Genomic DNA, 12,430 nt, shown 5'->3' with positions numbered 1-12,430 from the left:
TGAAGAGAAATTTTTTAAGCCATGTTTCTGAAGTAAGAGCCGACGGATGGTCTGGATATACCAAATATAACGTCCCAGAACACTCCAGCTCACATGTTAGTCTGCTCCAAGCATTCCCACAAAGGTGAGTCTTCTGTTGTAGTTAATATGTCATTTTTCTTAACATAACTGGTGATATAGGTTACAAGCAAGTCTGGCGCTGAACAGAAATTGTCGCGCTATGCTCCTTTATTTATTGTGCATAAATAGTGAATTGTCCTGACAGAATATTGCGTTTCGCTTCTGTTATTACCACGGTACATTGACAAAAACATATACTTTTATTCACAGGATAAAACAGTTGTTTTGTATCACTAATTGTCCAGTGCGATTACAACATACAATATTATTGTCACTGCTACATTTCTGTAATGCGTACCAGAAATTATTTCCACTACTAATTAATTACCGTTGAGCTCAAAGGTTATATTAATAAACGGTTAACGAATGTGTATTTATGACGACGATTTGTGAGACTGGTAAACTTACCTTTGTTTGTACGATGGTCTTTCGTTCTACACGGTGCATTTCAAGGTCCTGTACCCATCCATCGGTAAACTGTACCTGGGCTTGTTGCAGTGACCTGAAGTTACTAAAAACTTCATGAGTGTATGCACTCACTCCAAGAACCGTATAATTATAAATCTGAGTGTGGTGAAAGTTGGGCAGCACGCTATCGTCTTTTGTCCACTCTGTGTGCTCATAAGGGTCTGACCCTTTCACTCCTTTGATTTTTTTTCCTTGTATCTTTTCTTTGCCTTTTCGTCGAGTCTGTCTTTGTACGGACCGGCATTGTTCTCCTTAGTTTTGTACCTTCCTTTTTTGTGCGGCAAAGAAAAACCAAGAAGGTATTGGAACCGGAGAATGAACGTTTTGCGGTGCTGCAAATGCTTGCATTTGATGCGGTACTTGGATTGTTTTGCCTCGAATTCCCGGCATGCAATGCGCGAAAGTCACGTGATCTGTCAATCGCTATAGGAAAAACCTTAAATTAAGACCAAGAACACTAGAGGTGAGACATGATCATTAATTAATATTAAAATTAATAAATGACAGATTTAGTGATATTTTCATAAACACCTCCTTTCCTTTTTTTTCTCCATTTTCTTTAGTTCGTCTATAAGATTGCTAAACAAGGGGAAGGTGCATCCGGCCTCCTCGGCTGTAATTGGTCCAGCCCAGAGTCGATCATGACCAATTGGCCAATCCAGCACATTTCATTATATATACCCTTCCAAAAAAAAAAAAAAAAAAAAAATCCATCGGCCCATAAAACAAAAAATCGCCAGCGCCCACCGGCAAATGCCCGGTATGCCCGATGGCCAGTCCAGCTATGCTCTACAGTAAGGACTAAAAGCATAAACGTTTAGGCTGTTTTGTGTTAAATCACTTATTACATTTCGTAATATATGTATACATGTATATATATATATATTTAAATATATATATGCATGTATATATATATATATATATATATATATATATATATATATATATATATATATATATATATATATATATATATGCATATATTCCTTTTAAATCACTGAGAAAGCATATAACAACCATACTAGAAACATACTAGCACAAGAAAGATTAAGATTACCAGCTGAAAAAGATGATATTCATCATTCCACATTTCATTTTTTCAAATGTAGCATACGGTTGTTCTTGTTTGCTGGCGATGGTGCAATAAAGAAGAAGAAGCTGGGATAGATTTAAAAATCTCAGAAGGCAGGGTCAATTTAGATGTACAAAAAGAAAAGCTGCAAGGGGAAAGCTAGAGTCTGACTGGATTAGGATGCAAAAGCAGCTAAGACCCCAGTTCAAGTACCAGCCAGCCAGCTGGGCCTTTGCCACATGCCATTCCTCTGCTGTCTTTCCTAGCATTTCCTGTCTGTCTTTAAAAACAAAAAACTGACTGCTATTATCAAGTATTGTGAAATCTTATAAAGAAAATGCAGATTGTTTTGTCAAAAAGGGAACAGGAAACATGACAAATTTACTAGTGTAAGATCCCACGTGTTATGTTTCCGATCATAAGATTATAAGTGCTAGGTAAGAACAGCAGAGCCAAAAGTGCTTAAATGAAACTTGATATGAAAGCCTGAGGGTGCGGCATCAAGGGCGTGATGCGCAACTGTGTCATTACACAAAAGAAGATAACATCAGACCAAGCTGCACGAATAAGTAACCCGTCATTTGATCAGATTTGGGGAGAATCTGAAATAACAGCAAAAACAGGTCACTAAGTGGGATCGTATGAAATACAGATGAGTGCATAACAGCTTCGCAGAATAAGGCCACTCCCATCAGGGTAGATTCATTTCATGACAGGATAAAGCAGCTTACTCTCAGCAACTTTGTTTTGATTTGCAGTTACTCTTCTGTCAAAGCAGAGAGACCTGAGCATCCCAGAAAAATGTCCCCATACCGCATGCACAAACTGACACATCTCTTTTTTAGGGTCAAAGGTTTAGGGTTTTCCTTTATTTTGTCACTCATCGATAAGTGTGATAATAGCATTTTTAGATCACATCATTTTGTAGTAACATTTTAAAGAAATATGTATTTGTATTTTTTTTTTTTCAAATAAAGTGCTTTCTTTTAATGGCGTGCTTGGTGTAACCTGCCCAGTTAATCTAAGGCTAATGTCTCAAAATATTTTCAGATTAAAGGTGAATCAAACAATAATCATCAAAAGATTCTGGTAACTTTGCTCTTTGACTGTACTTGACTGTTGAAAGATTTACATTTGATGTGTGAAATGAGGAGCTTGTCTCACCTTCCTTGCAGTTTGTTTAAATGATAATAAATTCAAAATAATTAATTAAATCAGCAGTTTATATGCTTTTAAATGCCAGGGTGGCACCCCTATAAACAAGCGGCTCTTATTTCTTAGGAAAAAACTAACAAAAGCAAAGTGAATATTTTGTCATACAGAGGACCCCATGCCATCTTTACAGCTAGCTGAAAAAGGATTGCTGTCTCTTGAAAATGGATTTACCAAACAGCTAAACTCATACAAACGTTGGTATTGTATGCTTTCTGAGATGACAAATGTAAAACTAGGATGTTCTATCAGAAAAATCTTTATTTCATTTAAAAATGTGTATGCTCTTGGTACCAAACATGAAAGTTACTACAGATGAAAAAAAGTAAAAGCCAGTTTAAATTGCAACTATATGCAAACAGTAAATGGTAAATGGACTGGTTCTTATATTGAACTTTTCTACCCTACTAGAGAACTCAAACAACACGCTTCATTCACCCATTCAGACACACTGATACAAGCAGTTTGTGTGCGTTTGTATCCAAAAGTCGGGTGGCGCAAATGCAAGAAATGCCACTTAAATTATGTAATTATGTTGTTTAAAAGTTACAGATCTATTATGTTGCTTACCGTAACAAATGATGAATCGACTTCTTTAACCAGAAATTGCATTTAAAAACAACAACAATGATAACAATGATAACAATTTAACAACAATTTGCACTGAAAATTTCAAATTTGGATTCATTCTTCCATAAAACTTGTTGCAACTGATTTTCAGTCCAGATAGATAGATAGATAGAATGGTTCCTGTTAAAAGTCTACACTGAAATAACACAGACATTCTTACCTACAAGATTTACACAAGATTTTTAAGCTGTAGGGGGGACAACTAAGCTGTAGTGCCTTTTCACTGTGCAATACTTTTTGCTAATATTCAACGGTGCAATAGACTTCAATAATTGAAATGTGCAATTCCCTTGTATTCTTATTCCTATTTATTTTATTTATCCCTTTGGTATACTCTTTATTTATATATGTCTCTGTATTTATATATGTGTATATATAGTATTCTGCTCACATTCTGTAACTTCTGTCGGTGCTGTGCTATTTGGAAACCGAATTTCCCAGAGGAACCCACCCGAGGGATTAATAAAGTTTTATCTAATCTAATCTAATCTTACACAGGCTACTGTAGAAGCTGATGGGGTTGTAGTTCACATTGGAAACTGTAGGGGCAGCAGCACGCACATAGGCACTCTTCTTCTTCGTCGTCTCTTCTCGCTCTCGCTGTACCCGGTAGTTTTTCTCCCACAGTTTTCTGCATCTGTTATCAAGGTAATTACTTCTGGGCCACGATTAATTAATGTAATTGCCCGTTTTGGTAGGTTTTGTTTAAAAGTTCGTTTTCTCTGTAAAGTTGAGCTAGCTGATATTTGACAACCATCCCCATCAGCAGCGCTGCTGCTACGATCGAAAAAGTCATTCATACATTCTGCGTTTAGTTTACATTTATGTGTTTATCTTTAACTGAGGGTTTGTATCTTCCCATTCAACCACCATTACTTGCTCAGTTTTTAATTTCACAATTCCAACGTGTAAGCTTAAGCTCAGATTTCCTTGAATATGTGTCCCTTTACACGGTGAATCATTATATTTTGCATTAATGCAAGTCATGTAAGAGAAGATGTTAAAATGTAAAAGATTTATATGTTCACGCTAATTAAATATCAATATTCTTTGCCAAAAAGATCAAATATAGTGTTTATAGCTCTTTTAAAAATATTTCTCTATGAAATGGGGGCAGTGATTTATTTGGAGCATGCTTGGACACACGGTATATAAGATAAAAACGGCTTTGTGCAATTCCATTGAGCTTGAAAGTCAATATTTGGTATGACCACCTTTATTCTTCAGTATTTTCCTGAAGTCTGCAGAGGTTCTCAGTCATCCAGGTCATGGAGCATTAATTAAGCAAATCAGATAATGCAAATCCATTATGAAGTCTTCATCAGACCCTGCTGGATAAGCCTTTAGATCGATGCTTTATGCTTCAATAAATGAATTTTCAAGCCTCAGAGCATGATTTTGAAATTCTGCTACACTTTTGAAATTGCATATTCCTGAAGACACTGTGGCAGATATTTAACTTACAAAGATTTAAGGGTGACTGTAGATATTGCTATTTGAAGATGAGTCCACAAAAAACAACTTAAAAACCCATCTCATCAGGAATAACTGGCAGTGGCAGATCAGTGGGCATAGATACCATGTTATCCTAAGGCACAGACAGCAAGAACGGAGGACATCTCAGAGTTGCTGTTTCTGTTCCTACTAAGAGAATTGGATAATATTGGGGAGCTAAAACAGAAATTGCTGTTTCTCTAATGTTTTGTTGTTGTTTTGGTTTTTTCTGTTTTTCTTTACTGAGTTTCTAGCAATCCTCATTATGTTTTGGCTTATTTATCTGTTAAGCAAATGGAAAAGATTACTGAACATGTCTAGTCATGTGGGTAGTATTGGCACAAAAAAGGAGTGAGTGTAATCACGATAGCATTGTTACTCCTCATGAAAGCCTTGAATTCACTCACGTTTTTCTGCATCAACACAAACAAACTGTAACTGGAAGCTCAACCTTGCTGTGACAGACGCAACCATTTCCAACTGCCATGTGATTAATCAGATGAGGAGGCCTAATCCAATTAGCATACTAGCATGCATGTTGTCGCTCTTAAGCTTGCAGCTAGGTCAGGGTATTTTTGTTTGTGAGCTTCGCAGAGGGGAGAGAGTGAAAGAGGTACGGGAGACATGTTTTAATAATTCAAATAGAAATTTAAATATTCTTTTTTTGTTGTATGTTTATTACATTTACAACATCTTTTTTTGTTTTGTCCAATATTAACAAGTGCAGCTCTGTTTCTTCTCAAGGTCCTGCACCATGTCCATCGTTAAGATCCACGCCAGAGAGATCTTCGACTCTCGTGGAAACCCCACAGTAGAGGTTGACCTTTACACTGACAAGGGTAGGCCTAAATGTGCCTTCTGGGCCATTTTTTTTTTTTGTAGTTAAAATAGTATTCATTACCTAAATTGTCCTTAAGATGTGGTTATCTATTCATGTTTTGTTTTGTTTGTTTTATTATTATTTAGCCATTTTTTATTCTTCTGTCTTGCTTCTGTTTGCACGTACCTTTCCCAGGCTTGTTTAGGGCCGCTGTACCAAGCGGGGCATCTACAGGAATCTATGAAGCCTTGGAGCTCAGGGACAACGACAAGTCTCGCTACCTTGGGAAAGGTTTGTACATATTTCCTTTATTTAATTTCATGAAATTGTTGAAACGTGTTTGGTTTTTTTGGTTTTTGATAAAGAAGCTTTATTACCTAAAGTATAATTCATTTTTTAAGAAAAATACTTTAAATATCAACTTCTTTCTTGTATTTCTTTTTTGTCTTTTTTATCAACTCTCCATTCTCTCTCTCGTTCTCTTTGCCAGATATGAAAGGGTTAGTGAGTTCCCATTGCCTGTCCTTCTAATTTAAAATAAAAATGTGTCAATTTAATAGTCGATCAATGTGCATGGTGGGCTGGCTGTAAAGCATGCTGTCATTTCAGTATTGATGATTTGCATGTTGATTTTAAAATAGCCGCTAAAACACTGACTATGGGAAATAACAGAGTTAATTACACAAACATTTCTTTCTTTGTGTCAGAGTATGAATTTTAGAATCGAGAGTTGCACGTTCTGCTAAATCTATGGCTTTAATATTGAGATTGCAAGGGTTGCCCGTAATATTTTGAAAGAATAATCTCTAATGTGTCCTTCACAGGAGTCTCACAGGCTGTAGAGCACATTAATTCAACCATTGCTCCTGCACTTGTTGGCCAAGTAAGATAATTTAGTGTCTGCATTTTCTAATATGTATGCTAAGTAACCTTTGGAAGGGTTTTCATCGATGATGAAATGCTAATGTGAATCTGACTGTCTGCTCAGGATGTGTCTGTGGTTGAGCAAGAGAGAATTGACCAGATGATGATTGACATGGATGGCACAGAGAACAAATGTAAGTGACAGAAGCATCTGTACTATTATGCACACTGCAGCATAGTCTTCATAAATGTCTGCTTGATGACAGATTTCTCATACCTTTAATGGTGATGTTAAACAAATGAAGCATCTAATCAGCAGAATTGCAAAGCTGTTCCAATGAGAACAGTTTTGTTTTCTTGTAGTTACACTAAAAGGTTTTCAAATGCTGTGTTTAAGATGGAGTAGTGAGTGAATGTGCAGGCTTTGTCCCCTCAGTCCAAAATTAGATTAAAAAGAACCTTTTATTTTAACCTGTTATCAGTCGAGTTTAAAGAAAGGTGCCCATAAAAGGTTAATGCAACAGCGGTTTAAGACCTTTGCAAATGACCACTGGATAGGAGGATTATGTAGCAAGCATAGAATAGAATGGAAATATCCTTTATTGTCCCTCATTGAGAAAATTCAGTAAGGGTAGGTTTATTCTTCCCCTCATGCCTGAATCCTCCAGGAGAAACTGCATCGTGTTATAGCTGCGACACAGCAAATGGAAATGATCCTTCTCCCGATGTCGCCAGGTGCGCCGCAACACTTATTAGAAGTGTAGCGGCGCCAGGTGCGCCGCAACACTTATTAGAAGTGTAGTATGCCCATCTTATGATGTCCTCTGCTCTGGCTACTGGCATCCTGCAGCCCTAGGGGCTAGGAAAAGGAACTTGGGGTGTGAACCCAGCAGCAAAAAAAAAGGAACAAAAGTTTGCACTAAATAGGATCTGAAGAGGCTGTTTGCATGCTGTTATGAAAAAACAGTGACATTTTTCGACAAATATGTTATACATATTGCACCTTTAAAGATGATTGTCATTAAGGGTTTACAGTCAAATTAGATCCATTTACTTCAAGGTGGTTCATCCTGATTTTTTTTTTTTTTTATTACTAATGCAATATCATTACATTAAAAATATTTATATATCATGTTTTTGTTTTGTTCATTTACAACTAACAGCCAAGTTTGGAGCAAACGCCATCCTAGGTGTGTCTCTGGCTGTTTGCAAAGCTGGTGCAGCAGAGAAAGGAGTCCCCTTGTATCGCCATATTGCTGACCTCGCAGAAAACCCAGAGGTCATCTTGCCTGTACCGGTGAGACTTTGTTTACCTGATGGCACGCATAAATTTGCTGGCCTGTCTTCATTCAGTTGACCTTTCAGTAAACGTCTTATTATAATACTAATATGCCTTATTTCTCTGCATTCATCAGGCCTTCAATGTGATCAACGGCGGCTCTCATGCAGGCAACAAGCTTGCCATGCAGGAGTTCATGATCCTGCCCATCGGGGCTAGCACATTCAAAGAAGCCATGCGCATTGGAGCCGAGGTTTACCACAATCTCAAGAGTGTCATCAAGAAGAAATATGGCCAGGATGCCACTAATGTGGGTGACGAAGGTGGCTTTGCTCCAAATATTCTGGAAAATCAGGAAGGTAAACATTTGAGCTAAGGATGTATTTCTATTGTCTCTTATTAAATATATAATGCCGTGTAAAATAAGTTACACACATGTTATGCAGGAATATTGTTTCAGTAACAAATAATGAACACGTTTGTACATATGTGATGTTTAACCTTGCAGCTCTGGAGTTGCTGAAGGAGGCCATTGCTAAAGCAGGGTACACAGATGAGGTTGTGATTGGCATGGATGTGGCAGCATCTGAATTCTACAGGGATGGAAAATATGACCTGGACTTCAAGTCGCCTGATGACCCGAGTCGTTACATCACACCCGACGAGTTGGCTGATCTCTACAAGAGCTTCGTGAAGGATTATCCAGGTAAAATCCTGAAACTGTTTTTTGCAGATAATCTGAGTTGTAAGTAGTCATTTTAAAGTAAGCATAGTTTTTTTTTTTTTTTACATGGATTATTTATTTAATTTATTTGTTGCAGGGACATTTTCAGACTAGCTTAGCCTAACCCTGTTGCTTCTATAATTAGCACAACAGTTTTCAGATGTACTCAGATAATTAGGATTTTTTTTTTCCTAATGATCAGTTAAATGTGGATTTGATAAATTTGCATTGACTGAATGTGACATTGGTATACAGGAGCAATGGTTGTTGGATGTTGGCCTCTTTATTACTACTTAAAATTTCCAATAAAATCAGTTAACTTAATAACTTACAGCTACTTAGGTAATCACTAATGCTCATATATAACATTTCTAATATTCCCCTATTGAATGTAATTGCAGAAGTGCAACAATCAGATTGTGTTGTTGGTGTTTCTTGTCTTGTAGGAGTTCTTTTAATAATTCTTGGACTTATTAGGTTTTAAAGTATCTCAAGTCATAGTAATGTTGTTTAACTGTCCTTCCAGTGGTGTCCATTGAGGATCCATTTGACCAGGATGACTGGGCAGCCTGGACCAACTTCACTGGCAGCACAGACATCCAGGTTGTTGGCGATGATCTGACTGTGACTAACCCTAATCGCATCAGCAAGGCTGTGGAGGAGAAGGCCTGCAACTGTCTGCTGCTTAAAGTCAATCAGATTGGCACAGTTACTGAATCCATGAGGGCGTAAGTGAACCTTTGAAACTCATACAAATGTTTATATAAGTATTAGATTTAAGGTGTGTGTGTGTTTTTATTTCACCACTAATCCCCTCCACATATACAAGGAGGAGGCGGAGGAAAGATGGGTGACGTGACTATAATGTTACTTGAGTTGAGGACAGCTTTATATGTCAATTTACAAAAAACTATGCCTTTTCGCTTCATTTTGGGTGAAATACATATCATGATCACTTTATCGGTACAGCAAAGTATATAAAATTATTTTTTGGTTTATAGGACAAGCTTTCGTGACCTGGTTCTATGGGTTTCTCTCTCTCTTCAGCATACATGTGTTTATGTCCTTGGTTACTATAAGTAACTGTAAGTACTGTAAGTGCAATCAAATCTTCCCAACATGTTTCATTTCATGGAAACCCTAAAAGTCTTGCCCAAATTTCCCAACTAAGCTTTAATCTGGTGACAGCGCTGATGATGCTACAAGCTAACGCTAACCAGAGCACTCGAATGATAACTTCATTGGTAGCACCTGAAATGCAAAGAAGAGAGGAGGGAAGAAGAAAGTGAAAAGAGTCCTGAATTGTTGGAATTGCATCATCCATTTGGGGACCTTTAAGGAAAATCTCGTTGCTCTCTGCAGGTGTAAGATGGCCCAGCAGAACGGCTGGGGTGTGATGGTGAGCCATCGCTCTGGTGAAACTGAAGACACCTTCATTGCAGATTTGGTGGTCGGCTTATGCACTGGACAGGTAATACTTGATGTAAAGGTGCAACTTATTAGAACATAAAAAATGACACTTGTTTGTCTAGAATCCTAAATGCTTCATCGTATCTGTGAGAAGGGGATTGGTGTTCCTAAACTGGATAGATGACGTGCTTGCAGTGTATAGAATAAAGCACTGTATAAATATATATGGTTAAGTCTGACTCTAAAGCACTATATAAATAAACGTCCATCCTAATTATAATAATACAACTTGAACAAATGTATTACAAATGCTAAAATAAACAATGTTTTGACACACTCAGATCAAGACCGGGGCTCCTTGCCGCTCTGAGCGTTTGGCCAAATACAACCAGATTCTCAGGTGAGCCTTACTCAACTCACAAGTTTTATCATGTTTTTCTGAAATGAGCATAAAAAGTGTAAAACATGAACGTAACTCCCAAGTGTCTTAAGCCTGGATTCTATTGGTGGTGGTCAGAGGGCCCGGTGGCGCCAGTGTCTGGCAGCCTCGCCTCTGTCAGTGCGCCTCAGGGTGGCTGTGGCTACAATGTAGCTTGCCATCACCAGTGTGTGAATGTGTGTGTGAATGGGTGGATGACTGGATATGTAAAGTGCTTTGGGGTCCTTAGGGACTATTAAAGCGCTATATAAATACAGGCCATTTACCATTTATTTTAAGGCCAGCAGGTGGCGCTAGCTGTGGTTGCAAAAGTATTACTGCTCCTATAGAAGTCTATGGGAAAATGGCTTGAAAGTTGTTTTAAACATCTTCCTGCTGAGTTTATGCATTCAGTCACTGGGGTCTTGGGTCATTATTTGTGATATGAACCGGCACACTCACTGGCCAATGAGCATGCAGTTTAACAGTTAGACCCGCCCATCGTCATCACAACAGTCAAAATGGCAACAGTAAATTTAAAAGTTAATTGAAAGTAAATTTTGTATCAAATGTTAAGTGTTATGAAAAGACCTCTTACTAAATTAAAGAGCAGAACTAATTTTGCATCTCTCTTACTACAGAATTGAAGAGGATTTGGGAGACAAGGCTCTCTTTGCTGGAAAAAACTTCAGAAACCCAGTGATAGAGTAAAGGAGTGAAGACTTTACAAATATGTGCATGCACACAAATGCGCAGTAACTTGTTTGCTAATAAATGAAAATGCATTTCAGCAATAAGGATAAATGTAGAACTCACATAAAAACCTGCTGTAATACTGAATAGAGAACTACCTGAAACTACTTGAACTCTGACTCTACAATAAAGTTTTCTTCCATCTCAAGTTTCTCTATTTTTGTGGAGTAAAATAATTATCGAAATCTGTTGGAGTTGACACATTACATTGTGATTATTTCTTTTTATTGTGACTATGTTACGAATTTTACTCTGGTACAATTTTTAAGATGTCTAAACAATCCGATCTTAATAGTATGTTTCCAGATGTGTGGCTTGCACACAGCATTTTTGGGGGGGTTTCAGCAATTAAATTAAAAAGAATGTAGCTATGTAGCTATTTTTTAGTTAAACTGGCTCCTGATGCTGTTTTTAGCTTTTATTTTGTTTTTTCCTCTCATATGCGGACATGAGAGGATGAACTTTGAAAATTGGCTTAATTTTACAGCATATCAGGATATACATGGGGAGTAAAACACCTGATCTTTTCAGGTTTATGTGTGCTTTCCAGTACATTTAAACCATGTTTTTGCACAGGAAGACCTTTGTTTTGTTTTGTTTTCCTTCCCTGTCGATTTGGGAGGGCAATTCCAGAAGGTTAATGTTAGCCTACTTTATCTGTTCCAAAACCCTGTTTTTGACACGATTTTGTCCTGTTGGAACAGCCATTGGCATCCAAGTTTCAGTCTTCCAGCTGTTTTCTGATTTCAGGTAAAGCTGAAGATAGTCCTTCATTATCCTAATCATTTTGTGAAATGTACCAGTCCCACTGACAGCCAAGCAACAGATGCTACCATTAACATGCTTTACAGCTGGTACAGTGTTCTTAGGTTTGAAAGCCTCACCTTTATTCCTCCAAACATGCCTCTTGCCATTTGGGTAACGCAGCTGTAACACCTCAAGGTATTTTTTATTGTAAGGTAAAGACCCTACAATAATACAGAGAAAACCCCCAACAATCAAAGGACGCCGTATGAGCAAGCGCTTGGCAACAGTGGGAAAGAAAAGCTGCCTTTTAAGGGGAAGAAACCTCCAGCAGAACCAGACTGCGAGGGAGAATTAAAAACGTGCTTAACTGTGGACAGTGATGGTGGTATTCTACCAGTTTACAGTTGGTGGGTTTGGGC

General features: G+C 37.7%; 1 protein-coding gene across 2 annotated transcripts; it reads left to right on the top strand.

The window, feature by feature from the left end:
* The first annotated feature begins 4,036 nt into the window (after window positions 1–4,036).
* Window positions 4,037–11,412, top strand: eno1b (enolase 1b, (alpha)). Of its 2 annotated transcripts, none has more exons than XM_031731428.2 (12): window positions 4,037–4,150; window positions 5,741–5,835; window positions 6,012–6,107; window positions 6,641–6,699; window positions 6,805–6,874; window positions 7,844–7,977; window positions 8,096–8,318; window positions 8,468–8,665; window positions 9,210–9,411; window positions 10,046–10,154; window positions 10,435–10,493; window positions 11,153–11,412. In XM_031731428.2, the coding sequence occupies exons 2-12, from the start codon at window positions 5,751–5,753 to the stop codon at window positions 11,220–11,222; spliced, it is 1,305 nt and encodes a 434-aa protein (XP_031587288.1). In that variant the 5' UTR covers window positions 4,037–4,150; window positions 5,741–5,750; the 3' UTR covers window positions 11,223–11,412. The 2 variants fall into 2 exon arrangements, with proteins under 2 accessions (XP_031587288.1, XP_039467747.1); XM_039611813.1 differs by lacking the exon at window positions 4,037–4,150 and adding an exon at window positions 5,556–5,609.
* The last annotated feature ends 1,018 nt before the right edge of the window (window positions 11,413–12,430 follow it).

Source organism: Oreochromis aureus, linkage group 5, assembly GCF_013358895.1.
Source record: "Oreochromis aureus strain Israel breed Guangdong linkage group 5, ZZ_aureus, whole genome shotgun sequence".
NCBI classification, from domain to species: Eukaryota; Metazoa; Chordata; class Actinopteri; order Cichliformes; family Cichlidae; genus Oreochromis; species Oreochromis aureus.
This window is presented reverse-complemented; position numbering and strand designations above follow the sequence as displayed.